Raw genomic sequence first — 16,379 nt, 5'->3', positions numbered from 1 at the left:
CCCTCCCGAGCGAACTTTTTCCTCGCCGGAGCATCGCCAACCCGACCTAGTCTGAAAAACCTCCCCAGCTCTTCAAACCCACAACCGAGCAAGCAATTCGAGTCTTGCTCGCAACGCACGACTCGATGTTTAACGCTCCCAGGATCCGACCGTGAGCTGTATATGCTTCACACACCGTAGCTTCAGCCACCTCGTTTTCCCGTTCCGGCCTGTTCAACGGCACCTTTTGCCTGGTCGACATCACGAAACCGCGATCACAGTTCGCCCCGCCCTCCGTGCTTTTTTGTTTTTTTTTTTGTGAGCTGCCTCGCCCACCACCACCTTGACGACACAACGACAGGCCGACCCAGTTGTTACCCCTTCGCCCTTCGCACCGTCGCAGCAGTCAGTCGGTTGATTGGCCAACCCCACCGGTGACAATGGTCCTCACGCATACCACCAACCACACCTACTCGCACCCCTTCCCGACCGTCACCCTCGCCTTCTTCCTCCGCTACTGCTCCCCGCAGCTCAACCCCTTCGCCAGCCATGTCCTCAGCACCGACACCATTTCATCGCACGTCGACCCAACGACCGGCCGGCTGCACACCACGCGCATCCACCTCAAGAAATCCCGCCTGCCGCCCGCCGTCATGAAGCTCCTCCCCGCGACCTTGACGGGCGGTAACTCGGACAAGGCCTCTTACATTCTCGAAACGAGCGTTGTCGACATGCGCGAGGGTTGGATGTCCACAGAGAGCCGCAACCTCAATTACGTCGGCGTTCTCTCCGTCGTCGAGCGCCAGCTCTACACCCTGCCCAAGAACCGTCCCGCCGCCGCCGCCGACAGCACCGACGTCGAGACTAAGGTGGTCTTCCGCTCGCGCCTGGGCGAGCGGATCCGCGATCGTCTGGGCGAGGCCCGCGACCGTGCAGAAGCCGCCGCCGAGAGCAGCGGTGGGGGGTTCTTCGCGAGGCTCGGCGCTCGCGGCATCCAGCGCAGCATCGAAACCCTGGCGTCGACTAAGACGCAAGACCAGCTCGGCAAGAGCCGCGAGGGCATGCGCATCATCCTCGAGCGGCTCCGGCACACGGGCATCATGGGTGTGCTGGAGCTTACGAAGATGGCCAGCCAGCGCGGGATGCAGGTGCCGGCTCGTTGAGCGAGGGGTGCCTTGCTCGATCGGCGTCGGAACCCGTCTCTTTGGACGGCGAGGTGACGCGACCTCCTCCTCGACGAGTCGGATCTCAACAGGAACGCCCACCTGCCAGCACGACGACCACACACGCTCGCTTCACGCTCGTCGACGCCCCCGACAACCATCGCCTGCGTGTCGAAAATCTCCCATCTATTCTCCGACAGTTTCTTCAGAGGGAAGCCAGGCTGCCCCAGGCCGGCTCCCGTGTTGTATATTTTAACCCCCTTTCTTCTACCTTTGCGTCACATCTCATGTCAGCACGGCGTCTCGGGATTTTCTTGTATTTTGGTATCAATTTCACTTGAAACGAACGGCTCAGGCTCATTCATGACCGGCAATGGACGGGCGGGCGGCGGGCACGAAAAAAGGCTACTAAGGAAGCGGGGAAAACAGGTCAACCCCCCCAGGACATTCGCTTTCTGTGTGTACGATAGGGATGTAGGCTTGGATCTGGCTACGGCTAGGAGCCCAGCCAGGTGTGTAGGAACCGATGCAAGGGTGCATGAGGCAGTGGACTGGACAGTCGTTACTGCTAGCAATGCAGTTGTCTGTTGAATGAGCATCTTGATTGTCTTGACGAGTGCCATGTATTACGCCATGACTCTTCTCGCACATGCTGTCTCCTACCACTTATTACAGACACAAGCGCTTGGAGGGTGGCTTATGCATGATTGTTGTAGTCGGATGGGAGCAGACCGACCTGACCGTGAGCCTTGGAAAGCCGCCAAGTCGGACAAAATGAATGATACTTGGATCTTCAAAAAGCTCACCAATCCTGAGTGACCCACCCTCATACGGGTTGCAGCCCTCCAAGGCGGGGGACACTGCTTCAGGTTCCTCTCAGAACTGGCTACGAAAACCCTTGCGGGTTTTACAACGTTTCGTCTCTTCAGACGCTTCATTCCTCCAAGCAGGAGCTGGTTGCAGGACCTGCTTGCAGGAGGATGTCCCCCCCACCCGTCAGGGAGGGCTTCCCCCCCACCCGTCAGGGAGGGCTGTTCCTTGTGAGGGGGGGGGATGTCGTCCCACCAGATAAGTAAGATTTTACCTGGGGGAATGTCTTCCCGCTAGGATGGAGTTGCCTAGGGGATGATCTCATTCCTTCGAGGCTTGATTCCCCGGAGGAAACTGGCTTCAAGCTCGAATCGAACGCGAAGCCCTTCTAGTGGCAAGGCCACAGCCCCCTCGCTCGGCCATAGCATCCGGTCGAGGGGTATTGAACCCAACCGGGACCGAGAGACTATACGGTTAGGTGTGATGGGAGAGGGCATGGGATGGCACGGGCTGGGATCGAGTGGAGCTCGTGGGTGTGGGCTTTTGGGGTGGTGGCACACGTCATGGCATCATATTACCGACGTCAGTCATGACGGATCGACGTCATCATCGGATATCCCTGACTCTCATTGCCTCAGCCGGGCCAGAGACGCCCCGTGGCTTGGCGTATGGCCTTTTCGGCTCTTGCGGCACTGGAGCCACGCCGTCCTGGCCCGTCCACAGGGCATTCTGGCTGGCGTGAGGAGAATCCGGCTCCTGTCCCCGCCCCTTGATCGAGCCACTGATGCTTCGACCACCCAGCCGCCGCGAGCGCCGCCGCCAGCCCGACCAGCAGCAGTAGCAGCAGCAGCCCGCTGACCGCCGTGACGACCCACTCGAGCGGCGAAGCTGGCGCCGAGGTAGGTGGCCATGGTGGCGCGGGCCCGTCGCACGAGACGGAGAATGCCCCGGGGCCTCGAGACCCCCAGAGAAGGGTTCTGGAGAGCGAGGCGGCGGCGCCAAAGCAGGGTGAAGAGGAGGACAACATAGCGAGGCGACCGACATGCCGGCACGACGAGACAAACAACCTGCGCTGGATGAGGTCCTCGGGGAACATGAGGTACGACGTGAGCTGGCGGCCGTGGGCAGCGGCCTGGGCGCACACCCCTAAGATGAAGAAGCCCATGGGGACCTCGGCGATGCGGAGCAGGGTCAACGTGACGGAATTGTATTAGCCAACGGGGATGGTGGATGCGAGAAAGCCCGTCGTGGCGTTGATCCAGGCCATGGCGGCAGACGGCTCGTTAAAGACGAACCTCTTTCGATGCTGCCTCTTGTGTGCCCTGGACAGGGGAATCAAACGGACCAGGTGCCGTAGGGAATAACTCCGAATCGTAATCGTGGGTAGGTTACTAGGAGGTAATTACCTAGGCATCTCCACAAGTACGAAAGCGCAAGCCTCGTCTTATAGTATAAAGCGATGTTGTCACCACACATGATCCCTCCGTTGCGCTTTTGCTTCAGCCCCTCACCGAGGTCCAAGAAGGTCCATTCGTACGCCAACATCCAAATCGGTCCCCTTCTTGCCACACGTCCCTTTTCTGATCGGGTGGCCGTTGCAGCGGCGACTTGTCTCAGCTGAATGAGAGGGCCGGCTGCTGGGGAGCGAAGCATCCGGCCGCTGGTAGGGCATGGACCTGGGGAAGCCCAGCACGTCCCACAGCAGGGGGCAGGTTATGGTGATTTAGTAGAGTCGAAGCACGGGTCGACAGGCATGACAGCGTCAAAGATGTCCCAGTAGAGGTCCTCGCACTCGGCACGCAGGGTGCTGTTGGGGTGAGTGCCCGGGAGGAGCTTCGGGAGGGGGTCGCTGCTGACTGGCAGCAGGCCGGCGTAGGACTCTCCAACCTCAAAGTCCGCATCGGGGATGGCCGTCCCGTCGACAGCGAACGCTGGACGAGGGTCAGATCAGCATCATGCATCCGACGCGGACGGAACAAGGCACAAGACGGAAGCTCGCTGCTCTGCCGGTCGGAAGCGGTTCGATAACTAGGCGGGAGGCGATAAGCCATGTGGGTGGTGTTTCCGACTTACAACGACCACCTCGTCGATATCCCTAGGAAACCTCGGCGTGGTTGGCCAGATGGTCTGATCAAGGCTGGTTGGCGTCCCCTCAATAACCAGCAACCTGTCCTCTCCCTACGGACACAGCAAGGCGGCTGACAGAAACCCCAGAACCGCCATCACCCCACGCACGCACGGAACGCCGGATGGCCGAGACACAGCAGACGTAGTCGGCGGAGATCCCCTGCGCGGCATCGGTAGTTGACGCACGATACCATGGCAGATGACGAAGGTCGGCCGGGCACATACCCGTCCGGGAAGTCATGAGCCGCCGTGATGGAGGAGGTGGCATGGCTATGGTCGCATCCCCCCCTGGCCTTTTTGACTCCAGAAAGCACCTTCGTCTACCCCAGCCACGGAGAAAACAGCTGCCGTTGCTTTTGCAGCTCTGACTCAACCGGGTTGCGATCAAGGCATAGGGGGCTGAAGAGGCGAAACCGCCGCCAAAGCGGCATGCGATCAGCCTGCACTCTGTGTCGCGTGAGCAGGAACAACGCAATGCGTAGAACCATGAAAGGACGGGCTGGTGCGCGAAGGGGCAGAAGAGTAAGTCCATGATGATTGCGGGCACTTTCAGTTGTGCATTTATCAAGTCGCGCCGGCCGACGCATACTAGACGCGGTTGAGAAGGTGGCTTGCGAGGGTCAACACAACGTTGGGGGGATGTCCCGATTAGGGAGGTATGATGAGAATGAAGGGTTTTGATTGGCCATACGGGGGGTGGGGCCCGGCGTATGCGCCGGAGGGCCGGAGATCGTTCGGTCCGGGTGGCCTACGGATGACGTTGTTGTCCGTTTGCCCGCAGCGCAACGAGTTCCTGTTCAACGTTTGACTAACAGAAACATGGAGGTTGGATTGGAGAGAAGTGGCAACATTTGTTTGTCAAGTCCGCAGAAGAAACTTTGCCGTGTAGCTAGTTGGGGAGACGGGGGGTTGGCGTCCAGAGAGGGGTTGAGATCGGGCCTACTACTATGCATCTAGATATCGCCTCTACAGATGTCATTGTAGTAGTGGTGTATATAGTGTACATGGTCGTCACTTCGTTTGCTTTGCAGCCGCCGCTGCCGCTGCCTCCTCGTCCGCGAGCACCGCCTCGATGTCCTTGTTGACCAACCACGTCCGCACGCTCTCCATGACACGGTCCAGCGTCTCACCGCCCCGCAGCACATCCGGCAGGTTGTGCGTGTCCAGGCCGCAGCGGTGGTCGGTGCACCGATCCTGCTGGTACTGATAGGTGCGGATCTTGTCTCCGCGCGTGATCTGATGCGTGGCCAGCACGCTGTTCCGGAGCTGGCGCACCTGCTCCTCACGGGCCTCGCGGCGCTGCTGCGCAAGACGCGACCGCAGCAGCCGCCACGCCATGTCGCGGTTCCGGTGCTGCGACCGCGAGTCCTGCATGCTGACCGTGATGCCCGTCGGCACGTGCGTCAACCGGATCGCCGACTCGGTCTTGTTGACGTGCTGCCCGCCCGCGCCCCGGGCCCGCATCGTCTCGGTGCGCACCTCGGCCGGGTCGATGTAGAAGTCGCTTTCGGGGTTGTCCCAGTCCGCCTCCGACTCGGAGCTCCCGGCGTTTTCGGAAAAGGACGGGAGGACCCACACGGCGACGGCGCTCGTGTGCGTCCGCCCCTTGGTCTCGGTCGCCGGCACCCGCTGCACCCGGTGCATGCCGGCCTCGCCGCGAAACAGGCCGTAGGCGCCGGGCTCCTGCACCTCGAGCACCGCTTCCTGCAGCGCCACCTCGCCCTCGTCGCCCGTCTGGCAGTCGCTGTCCGAGGCCTCATACTGCACCACGCGCGTGCGGTACCCCTTGTTGGCGCAGTACAGCTTGTACATTTTGAAGAGCGTGTCGGCAAAGAAGCGCCCCTCGGTGCCGCCGGGGCCGGGCCGTATCTCGAGCAGGCACGGCATGTCGGCAAACGGGTGCTTGGGCGTCAGGGCCACTGACAGGTTGCGGCTCGACTCGTCCAGCTGGGCCTCGGTGGCCTCGAGGTCGTCCCGGGCGAGCTCGCGCATCTCGGCGTCGTCCGACTCGAGCAGGGCCTGCAGCTCGCCGAGCGCCGTCTTGGCCTTCTCGAACTGCTTCAGCGCCTCGGCGATGCGACCAAGCTCGCCGGCGCGCTTGGCCTTTTTGGGGTCGAAGTCGTTTTCCAACGCGGCGCGAAGCTGGTCGTGCTCGGCCGTGAGCCTCCGGGCGCGTTCAAGGAGGGCAGGCGGGAGGGTCCGAGGGGCCGAGTCTATGCGCACGTCTCGTCAGCAAGACATCGCAGGACCGCGCCGACACCAACGCCGTACCTGTGCTAGCTCTTCGGATGAACTGAGAGACGCGGATGCGGCCGAGGGACCGCACGCAGCGCTGGCACACCCATGGCGCCGCCAACATGGTCGCAAGACACCTGGTGTTTCAATGCGGGACCGTCATGGACGACGGACGCAGCTTGCCAATGGTGACCCGTCGTTCGGTCTGGGAGGTTGGGAGAGGGTTCGATGTCAAATCGCCCGCATCTTGAAATGTTCGGCCGACCCTTGGGGGGAAGGGCACTTTGATCGAACCCTGACGGGACCTGAGTTTTCAACCCTGAACCCTGGACTCTGGTCCCTGAACCCTGGGCTCTGCTAACCAGACCCTGGGAAAATTGTCTCTGCAGGGCCTTATCGATAGGCTCTATCGGTTCTGCCGAGCCTCTCCGCTTTCCCGGCTTCGTCTTCCCCAGACTCGCCAAGGCCTGCAAGTGCCCCTCCCCCACCATCAATCACTTCCAGGTTCCCGTCTTGGCTACCGTTTCCGCTTCGGCTTCTGCTTGCTTGCGGCTTGACTCACAAAGTCCCCAAGACATTGTTTGGCTCTTCAACCGCGACGCCGACGTGGACACTTTTGTCACACACACACACAAGCTCCCCGTACACCGCCGTTTACGACAGCTTCGCCATGGCCACCGCTGCCACCCCCAGCGCTCCAGACGGAGCTCCCGCCCCTGAGCCGGTCCCCAAGCAGACGAAGCAGACCGTTGACCCCTACAATGTCCGTCTTGCTCCCCACCTCACGTCCACCCCCCTACCCTCCTCGCCGGGCAGAGTCCTAACAGCGGCTCCGGAATGACAGGTCACGGGCGAAGTGGGCGCCGACGGCGTGGTCAAGGCCATCGACTACAACAAGCTGGTGGACGAGTTCGGCACCAAGAAGATCGACGACGAGCTGCTGGCCCGCTTTGAGCGCGTTACCGGCAAGAGGCCCCACCACTTCTTACGGCGCGGCATTGTCTTCTCCCACCGCGACTTCGAGACCATCCTCGACCGCTACGAGAAGGGAGAGCCTTTCTTTCTGTACACCGGCCGCGGTCCGTCGTCGGACAGCGTCCACGTTGGGCATACGGTTCCGTTCGAGTTTACGAAATGTACGTGGGAGCTTAGGCTTGCGGCAGCTGGGGTAGAGCAGCAGGCGGCCGGGTCAGGGGGGGAGGGTCAGGGTGGACGCTTACGCTGACGTTGTGCAGGGCTCCAGGATACCTTCGATGTGCCGGTACGTGGTCGTGTCGACAATCGAGGTGGTGACAGCACGATGCTGACTCTCGCAGCTCATCATCATGTTGACAGATGACGAGAAGTAGGCCTCCCTACGCTCAGACATTGGGAAAAAAACCAGACTAATCGGCTCAGGTACCTGTTCTCGGAAAAGAAGACCATCGAGGAGGTCCAGGGCTACTGCGCGAGCAACGTCAAGGATATCATTGCCATTGGCTTTGACCCGGCAAAGACCTTCATCTTTTCGGACGTATGTGCAACGTCAAAGCCTTGGGAGACGATCTGTCGCTGACAGAACCAGTTCGACTTCGTCGGCGGCGCCTTCTACCGCAACATCGTGCGTCTGTCGAAGCACATCACCCTCAACCAGGCCCGGGCAATTTTCGGCTTCAACGAGAGCACCAACATTGGCCGCATCCACTTTGGCAGCATCCAAGGCGCCACCAGCTGGGCCTCATCGTTCCCGCACATCTTTGGCGAGGATGAGAAGCAGACCGTCGGGATACCGGCGCTCATGTAGGAGGAGCCCCTTGCGTCCCTTCTCGACCGGCATGGCTAACGGAATGACAGCCCCTGCGCTATTGACCAGGATCCGTAAGTCTTCAGTGCCTTGTCTCTTTGTCGACGGAGCACCGGCTAACACCTGTCGCAGCTACTTCCGCATGACGCGCGACGTGTCGGCAAGGCTAAAGTTCCAGGGGAAGCCCTATGCTAAGCCGGCTCTCATCCACTCTCTCTTCCTGCCAGCGCTCCAAGGACCGGGCACCAAGATGTCCGCCTCGATCGATGAGTCTGCAAGTAAGTCATGTCCGTCACGGGCCGGTCGAACCACGCTGACGGCCACAGTCTTTATGCGGGACACGCCCAACCAGATCAAGAACAAGATCAACAAGTACGCCTTCTCGGGCGGCAAGGTGTCGGTGGAGGAGCACCGGCAGTTTGGAGGCGACACCAGCGTCGACGTGGCCTACCAATATCTGCGCTTCTTCCTCGAAGACGACGATGAGCTCGAGAGGATCAGGATATCGTACGAGAACGGTGAGATGCTGACGGGAGAGCTCAAGGCCATCTGCATCCGCGAGCTGCAAAAGTACGTGGCCGGCTTCCAGGAAAGGAGAGCCAAGGTCGACGATGAGACGGTCAAGCTGTTCATGGAGAGGCGGCCGCTCCAGTGGCGCGGCAACCCCAAGGCCCCTGTTGTGGTGCCCAAGGTGGTGGAAGGGGAAGGCGCTGAGGCGGCGGCGGCGGCGGCGGACGGCGAGGCCAAGATGACCAAGAATCAGCTCAAAAAGTTGGAGAAGCAGAGGCAGGCCGAGGCAAAGAAGGCGCAGAAGGCCAAGGAGAAGGCGGAAGCCAAGGAGAAGGCTGCTGCCGCCGCCACCGCTGCTACTACTGCTGCTGCTGCTCCCACCACTGAGGAGGACAAGGCGGAGCAAACGGCGGATGCCGCTGCCAAGACGGAGAAAACGGAGGCGGCGGCGGCGAATGCCGCTGCCCAGGAGGCCTGATGAGGTTTGTAGACAGAGTAGGGGTCTCTTACGTAGGCTAGAAGGCGTATGGGGTGAGAATTCTGAATCGCGGCGCTGTTCGTCTGAGATACACTCGGAGATACACAATGGACGCCGATTTTCTGGCTACACAGTAGAAGCGAGTCTCCGCGCCCTTGTGTAACAAGTGGGGCCGGTCAAGCGCAGGGCGTCTGCAATGGCTTGTCCCAACGTTCCAAACTGCCTAAACGGGCAATCGATGCAACTCTTGGGTGGTCATCAAGGAAGCGTGTTTACGGCCGTCTTACAAGTATATGTTGAGTCATCTGTCGTGAGCTTGGAGCTCTTCCTGCTTAGCATCCTAGCCTCAAGCAATAGTTATCTCTCCCCAAGCAAGCTGCCGCAGTCATCAACAGGTCAAGCCCGCATCCATCCAAGGGGGACCCCCACTGACCGTCGCCCAACATGCCGTATCACCTCTACATCGCCAACAAGAACTACTCGTCGTGGTCGTTGCGGCCATGGCTCCTCCTTCGCCAGCTTGGCATCCCGTTTGTTGAGCACTTCCGCCCGCTCAATGGGAATTCGTACCGACAGCCCCGTATGTTTTTTCCCCTTCCCCTTGTGCTACCGTCCCGGAGATGGCGACGGGCTTTTTTTCTTCTTCTTTTCTTCTCACCACCACGAACATGATTCCATGGAAATAATCAATTAATACTCCCTGGCTGTGATACAGAATGGCGCGAGTTCTCCCCCACAGGCCACGTCCCCTGCCTGCACGTCCTTCCTCCCTCGCCGTCGCTCGAGGACGGCCCAAGCGGCAGAGGCGACGGGGAGGCGGCCGACGACGACGACGACGACGACGGCGACGCCATCGTCGTCTGGGAATCCCTCGCCATCGCCGAGTACCTGGCCGACGCGCACCCGACGCTCCGCGTCTGGCCCGCCTGCCCGCGCGCCCGGGCCTGGGCCCGCTCCGCCTGCGCCGAGATGTGCACCTCGTTCCAGGCCGTGCGCAACCAGATGGGCATGAACGTCGGCCTGCGCATCGCCCTCGACAAGGAGCTCTTTGCCCTGCCGCCAGACGAGGGGGAGGAGGAGGAGAAGGAGCGGCTGACCGACCTCGGCCGCGACCTGGCGCGGCTCGACGCCCTGTGGCGCGAGGGGCTTGGCCGGTTTGGCGGGCCGTTCCTTGCCGGGGCCGAGTTCACGGCGGTGGACGCCTGGTTCGCGCCCGTGGTGCTGAGGATCCAGACGTACGGGGCCGCGATGGAGAGGCTCGGGGAGGAGGCCAAGGGATACGTGAGGAGGATGCTGGCGCTGGAGGGGGTCCAGGAGTGGGTGGAAGCGGCGCACCGGGAGAAGGAGAGGATGGAGCTGTACGAAAGGGACTGTACCGTGGGCAAGGGGAGGAGGTTGGTGGAGGATTTGAGGGTCAAGGGGGTGTGAAGGGGAAATGTCCAAGGGGAGGGGGAGGGGGGAGGGGGGGGGGGGTTGAACAGAAGGGGCCAGGTTATTTTGATGCCTCTACTTGGCTCTACCATGTATCCGCTCCGTTCTTTTCCAAAGAACAAAGAAAGAAAGAAAGAAATAAAAACAGTTCAAACGGAATATGTTGAACCTACTTAGGTTCCTGCGTCGTTGGTAGTAGGCGGCGCAAAAAGTTGCCATGACAACCGATGTGGGAGAGGGTGAACAGAACATCCCAAGAGAAGCTCCGGACTTGGCGAGCAATGCGTTCCGGCGGAAACGCAACTCATCGGCCAAGAACAGCACGTCATGCAAGAAACGCCGGCGGGGCGTGACGTATCACAAACGCCGTTCGTTCCCTCGGGACGTCCGGGTCCCACGTCTCCACACTTTGCCCGTGGGATTCATGGAAGCCGAAAAGAGAGTGGGGAGAAAAGGAGGAGGAGGAGGAGGGGCTGGGACAATTGAAGAAAACACGATTCCTCGGCGATCGGAAGCCGTTGAGACCGAGAACCTCCGGTAGCTGAGCGACGGCGTGCCGTTCCTCTCAACTTGTCCCCCCCCCCCCCCCCCCCCTGGAGCAACGCAACAAGAGGCTCTCTTACATCGTCATCCTCTCACCCCACATCCCACCCGTCCCACCCCACCGTCTCCGGCCGAGGAGCTTCCCGTCCTCGTCACTTACACGCTCGCTCTCAAACACACCCAGCCATGCCCCTCCCAACGTCGTCCGTGTACCCGCCGCCATCGGCCGAGTTCATGAAATGGCCGAGCCGGCGCAGCGTCGTGCACAGCACCAAGGGCATGGTGGCTTGCACGCAGCCCCTGGCGGCCAAGTGCGGGTTGGATATCCTCAACGCGGGCGGGAATGCCGCTGTGAGTGGGCTCGAGTCCAGAGACACCACTTTCATCCCTTGCAAAAAGGCTGACATTCGTTTGTTAGGACGCCGCCGTGGCTATGAGTAAGTGGGCATCCTCAGCCCCCTGAAGGAACGAACAAACGTCAACCCTCTACGAACCGTGCTGACCGTGCCCTCCCTCCCTCCCCCAGTTGCGGGTCTCAACATGACCGAGCCGGGCTCGACCGGCATCGGCGGTGACATGTTCTGCCTCTACTACGACGCCAAGAGCGGCAAGGTATCGGCGCTCAACGGTTCAGGCAGGGCGGGGGCCAAGTGTACGCTCGAGACGATCCGCGCGAGCCTGGGGCTGGACCCGCATGTCCCCGACGGCGACGATGACGACGGCGCCGGGAGCAAGGCCTCCATCCCCATGGACAGCGTGCACGCCGTCACCGTCCCGGGCGCCGCCGCCGGCTGGGTGGACACGGTCGAGCGGTTTGGCAGCGGGAAGCTCACGCTGGCGCAGATCCTGGCGCCGGCGATCGAGCTGGGAGAGAAGGGGTTCCCCGTGTCGGAGGATTCGGCATTCAACGTGAGCTGCCGCGGCTGGGGTTCCAAAGCATGAACGTGGTCAGCTGATTTCCTTTCTCAGTGGCAACGCAGCGAGGCCCTGCTCCGCAAAGCCTCTCCCAACTCCGCCGAGATGCTCAAGGCCGACCCGTCGGCGCCCGACGGCGTGCGTGCTCCTCGGCCTGGCGAGATCATGCGCAACCCCCATCTCGCCCGGACCTTCCGCACGCTCGCCGCCGAAGGCAAGAAGGGCTTCTACGCGGGCCGCATCGCCGACGAGATCATCCGGGTGACCCGCTCGCTGGGCGGCCACCTCGACCACGCCGACCTCCTGCACCACCTCGAAACCGGCAGCGAGCCCGTCTCCCCCATCTCCCTCCAGCTCCGCGGCCTGGGCGCCGCCTCGGCCGCCGGCGGCTCGGGCGTCGAGGTCTGGGAGCACCCGCCCAACGGGCAGGGCATCATCGCGCTCATGGCGCTGGGCATCCTGCAAGAGCTCGAGTCCCAAGGGCGGATCCCCGCGTTCGGACCCGACGACCACAACACGGCCCCCTACCTGCACGCCATCATCGAATCCCTCCGCATCGCCTTTTCCGACGCCAACTGGTTCGTCGCCGACCCTGTCGTCTCGCCCGTCCCCACCGCCGAGCTCCTCGCGCGCGGCTATCTTGCCGAGCGGAGCAAGCTCTTCAGCCCCTCGCGCGCGGCTTCGTCCGGCGCCCTCCGCCACGGCCACCCCACCGCCGCCGCCGCCGCTGCCGCCTCCTTTGACTCGCCGGCGCTCCGCTCGAGCGACACGGTGTACCTCGCCGCGTCCGACGCCTGGGGCAACGCCATCTCGTTCATCAACTCCAACTACGCCGGCTTCGGCACCGGCATCATCCCGCGCGGGTGCGGCTTCACGCTCCAGAACCGCGGTGCCGGCTTCGCGCTGTCGCCCCGGTCGCACCCCAACCTGCTCGCCCCGCGCAAGCGGCCGTACCACACCATCATCCCCGGCCTGGTCACCTGCCTCGACGACGGCGCCCTGCACAGCGTCTTTGGCGTCATGGGCGGGTTCATGCAGCCGCAGGGCCACGTGCAGGTGCTCCTGGGCCAGCTCATCGGGGGGCTGAGCCCGCAGCAGGCGCTGGACGCGCCGAGGGTGTACGTGAGGGCGGGCAGGGGGGAGGAGGGCCGGGATGGGGAGGGGGGCAAGGAGAGAGGGGCGGTGGTGTACGTGGAGGAGGGGATGCCCGAGGAGACGGTGGAGGGGCTGAAGGCGCTGGGGCACGATGTGAGGGTCGCGGGCGGGTGGGGAGGGAAGGGGAGGCAAATGTTTGGGCGAGGGCAGATCATCAGGTGGACCGTGGACGAGGTGGAGGGAACCGGAGTGTGGTCGGCGGGGAGCGATATGCGCGGAGACGGAGGGGCGTTTCCGGCGTAAGAAGCTCCGTGTGCGCGCAAGCGATGCGAAGTATCCGTCCTTGTTTTGTACAGAGCCCTGCCTGACCGTTTCGTGCGTAACATGCCGTATGCGTGGTGTGGTATCGTCTTTCGCGTCCGTAGTGTACAAGATGTATCATGGTTGGAAGAAAAAAAGAAATGTCGAACCAGTGGCGTTCACTCCTGCTTCTTCTCCCCCTCGTCCTTGGCCTCTTCCTTGAGCAGCACGCCCTTTTCCTCCAGCATCTTGGCCAGCTCTCCGCTCTGGTGCATCGAGACGACGATGTCGCAACCGCCGACAAACTCCTTATCGATGTAGAGCTGCGGAATGGTGGGCCAGTCCGAGTACTCCTTGATGCCTGTCGACACGCACTCCGCCGTCAGCACGGATTCCAGCGAGAAGAGGACACAATCGGCCGTCCGGACGCCGAGATAAAACGCACCCTGACGCAGCTCGGGGTCCTCCAGCACGTTGTAAGCGGCAAACTTTTCCGGGTCGACGCCCTGCAGGCCGAGGACCTGGATGGTGGCGCGCGAGAAGCCGCACTGCGGAGTCTCGGGGGTGCCCTTCATGAAAAGCACGACGGGGGCCGAGGCCACGGCCTTGTCGATGGCCTGGCGGACGGCATCGGAAAGGAGGCGGCGCTGGGCAGCGACGGCGAAGGGCACGGAGAAGGGCGACGGCGCGGCGGCGGGGCGGAAGAGCGACTTGGTCACGGCGGGTTGCCGGACTGCCTGGGTTGGAGGGTTCGAGTTAGTGGCGATGAGCAAGAAGACTCCATGAGCCAGATACGAAAGCGGTGGCTTGCCCTGGATAGAAGTGCTGCTCGGGAGAACATGATGGCGGCTGTGAGGTGAGGTGGTGAGCAGGGTTAGCGAGGAAGAAGAAGAAAACGATGATGATGCAAGAGTCGACTTTTGGAGGGAAATCCAATGGCGAATGGCCCCCCCCCACCAAAGAAGCTCCCGTGGAAGGGTTAGGGTTCGTGCACATAGCGGAGGCGCAGGTACCCTAACCCTGGCATGACTGTCGGCCCAGCATGACGGTGGGTTCGAGCTTACCCCTGACATCAACAACAAACATCAACAACATCAACAAGAAACAGGACATGGTAGAAATGAGAGTTGCAAAATCCGCAAAGAATCCCTGGACTTGGCATTTTGCTGCGCCAACTCATCCAATGGCGGGTTACGAACCCTAGGAGGATCTGATCCCTGATATCCCCGATAACCGTTTGGCGTCGGTGGATGGGGATTGGCGGGGTTCACCAAGGGGGTTCGTGCATGTAACATTGATTGACGATAATATTGCTTGTACTCCGTACAATAGTTCAGCTCTGCTTCCCTCTTCCTCCTCTTCACACATGCGGTCTCATATGAATATTGTTTCCTTTGGCTTCCGCTCCTGCTTCTGCTTCTGCTTCTGCTTCTGCTTCTGCCTCTGTTTCAAGCCTTGATCTTCGCGTCGGACCCCTCCCTCATTATACCCCGAATCACACACTCATTTGTCTCAACCCCCCTCCCTCTCGGGTTTGCTTCTTGTTTGATCACATTCCGTATCTCCAACTTTCATCATGTCACATCTGTGCGTCTCACTCCCACTCGATATCCCTTTGAAGAAACGTTGGCGGCTGACATTTCTACGGCAGAGTCGAATTCATCGTCGGCTTCCTCAAGAGCCAGTTCCGGTCCATCCCCTTGCCAACCACCTCGTATGCCGGCCGCACCGTCATCGTCACGGGCGCCACGGGCGGGCTCGGCCTCGAGGCGGCGCGCCACTTCACCCGCCTGGGGGCGGCCCGCCTGATTCTCGCCTGCCGGAGCTCGGAGCGCGGCGAAGCCGCCCGGGCCGAGGTGCACAAGTCTCATCCCGACTCGTCCACCGTCATCGAGGTCTGGCCCCTCGACCTGGCCTCGTTCGAAAGCGTGAGGGCCTTCTGCCGCCGCGCCGAGAAGGAGCTCGACCGTCTCGACGTGCTGCTGGCCAATGCCGGCATGCTCGCCATCAGCGAGCCCAAGCTGGCCGAGGGCTACGAGATGCAGATCACCGTCAACGTCATCTCCAACGCCTTGCTGATCCTGATTCTCCTGCCCCTGCTGAAGCGCACCGCCGCCACCCACAACGTGGAGCCCGTCGTCACGGTCGTGTCAAGCATCGCGCACATGCAGGTAAGCAACCATCCCTCCATGCCTGGTTGAAGTTGACTGTGACTCACTCCTACCACCCACACCGCCAGACCACGTTTGCCCAACAATCGGCCCCCCACATCTTTTCCGCCTTTCAGCCCGGCGACCACATGGACGAGCGCTACGGCACCAGCAAGCTCCTCGTCATCCTCTTGGTTCGCGAGCTCGCCGAACGCCTGTCGGCCGCCGCCAGCCCCAACCCCAGCCCGGTGATCGTCAACTCGGCCCATCCGGGCCTGTGCAAGTCGGACCTGTTCCGCAGCGTGCCCACCGCCGGCCGTGCTGTGGTCGCCGCCCTGAACCAGCTGATCGGCCGGTCCAGCGAGGCGGGCGCCAGCGCGCTGTTGGCGGCCGTCGCCGGGGGCCGCGAGAGCCACGGTAAGTACGTCGATTCGGCGTGCATCATGGAGCCGAGCAGTTTTGTACGGTCGGAGAAGGGGGCGGCGGCGCAGAAGAAGGTTTGGGCCGAGCTGATGGCAATCCTGGACGGGGTCGAGCCCGGGGTGTCGGGGAACGTGGAAAGGGCTCTGGCTGCTTGAGGGAAGCCGGGGGAGGCTCTCCAAGGCGGTCGTGGGCGGTTTGAAGGGATAGACAAATATACAGACGGACGGACATGCAGACATACACACACACACACACACACAAAGAGAGAGAGAGAGAGGGAGAGGGAGAGAGAGGGAGAGAGAGAGAGAGAGAGAGAGAGAGAGAGAAAGAGAAAAAGAAAGAGAGATGGGATGAGCACCGGGTTGCCTGGAAAGGGGGCGTTGGTATTTCGTTGACGTTGGATTTGTATGCCAATTAGTTACGGTACATATCTTCAT

The 16,379-nt window shown here is 61.8% G+C and overlaps 7 protein-coding genes across 7 annotated transcripts; 5 read left to right on the top strand and 2 right to left on the bottom strand.

Moving 5' to 3' along the window:
- Positions 1-419: 419 nt before the first annotated feature.
- VTJ83DRAFT_3492 (uncharacterized protein) lies at positions 420-1,142 on the top strand (the record flags this gene model as incomplete). Its single annotated transcript, XM_071009876.1, has 1 exon — positions 420-1,142. The coding sequence occupies one exon, from the start codon at positions 420-422 to the stop codon at positions 1,140-1,142; it is 723 nt and encodes a 240-aa protein (XP_070867370.1).
- Positions 1,143-5,090: 3,948 nt separating this feature from the next.
- Positions 5,091-6,438, bottom strand: VTJ83DRAFT_3491 (uncharacterized protein; the record flags this gene model as incomplete). The annotated part of the gene is made up of 2 exons (XM_071009875.1): positions 5,091-6,292; positions 6,351-6,438. 2 exons carry the CDS (start codon positions 6,436-6,438, stop codon positions 5,091-5,093), a joined length of 1,290 nt encoding a protein of 429 aa, XP_070867369.1.
- A 546-nt stretch (positions 6,439-6,984) lies between these two features.
- Positions 6,985-9,085, top strand: VTJ83DRAFT_3490 (uncharacterized protein; the record flags this gene model as incomplete). Its single annotated transcript, XM_071009874.1, has 9 exons — positions 6,985-7,077; positions 7,159-7,450; positions 7,550-7,575; positions 7,631-7,659; positions 7,713-7,827; positions 7,879-8,093; positions 8,148-8,171; positions 8,230-8,375; positions 8,424-9,085. The coding sequence occupies 9 exons, from the start codon at positions 6,985-6,987 to the stop codon at positions 9,083-9,085; spliced, it is 1,602 nt and encodes a 533-aa protein (XP_070867368.1).
- A 444-nt stretch (positions 9,086-9,529) lies between these two features.
- On the top strand, positions 9,530-10,513 carry VTJ83DRAFT_3489 (uncharacterized protein; the record flags this gene model as incomplete). The annotated part of the gene is made up of 2 exons (XM_071009872.1): positions 9,530-9,665; positions 9,801-10,513. 2 exons carry the CDS (start codon positions 9,530-9,532, stop codon positions 10,511-10,513), a joined length of 849 nt encoding a protein of 282 aa, XP_070867367.1.
- Positions 10,514-11,245: 732 nt separating this feature from the next.
- VTJ83DRAFT_3488 (uncharacterized protein) lies at positions 11,246-13,372 on the top strand (the record flags this gene model as incomplete). The annotated part of the gene is made up of 4 exons (XM_071009871.1): positions 11,246-11,410; positions 11,478-11,496; positions 11,586-11,968; positions 12,029-13,372. The coding sequence occupies 4 exons, from the start codon at positions 11,246-11,248 to the stop codon at positions 13,370-13,372; spliced, it is 1,911 nt and encodes a 636-aa protein (XP_070867366.1).
- A 176-nt stretch (positions 13,373-13,548) lies between these two features.
- On the bottom strand, positions 13,549-14,210 carry VTJ83DRAFT_3487 (uncharacterized protein; the record flags this gene model as incomplete). Its single annotated transcript, XM_071009870.1, has 3 exons — positions 13,549-13,730; positions 13,815-14,102; positions 14,165-14,210. The coding sequence occupies 3 exons, from the start codon at positions 14,208-14,210 to the stop codon at positions 13,549-13,551; spliced, it is 516 nt and encodes a 171-aa protein (XP_070867365.1).
- A 735-nt stretch (positions 14,211-14,945) lies between these two features.
- Positions 14,946-16,097, top strand: VTJ83DRAFT_3486 (uncharacterized protein; the record flags this gene model as incomplete). The annotated part of the gene is made up of 3 exons (XM_071009869.1): positions 14,946-14,956; positions 15,021-15,540; positions 15,609-16,097. The coding sequence occupies 3 exons, from the start codon at positions 14,946-14,948 to the stop codon at positions 16,095-16,097; spliced, it is 1,020 nt and encodes a 339-aa protein (XP_070867364.1).
- Between the last annotated feature and the right edge of the window lie 282 nt (positions 16,098-16,379).

This window comes from Remersonia thermophila, chromosome 3 (genome assembly GCF_042764415.1).
Source record: "Remersonia thermophila strain ATCC 22073 chromosome 3, whole genome shotgun sequence".
NCBI classification, from domain to species: domain Eukaryota; kingdom Fungi; phylum Ascomycota; class Sordariomycetes; order Sordariales; family Chaetomiaceae; genus Remersonia; species Remersonia thermophila.
Note: the sequence above shows the minus strand (reverse complement) of the source record. Positions and strands in the feature narration are given on the sequence as shown.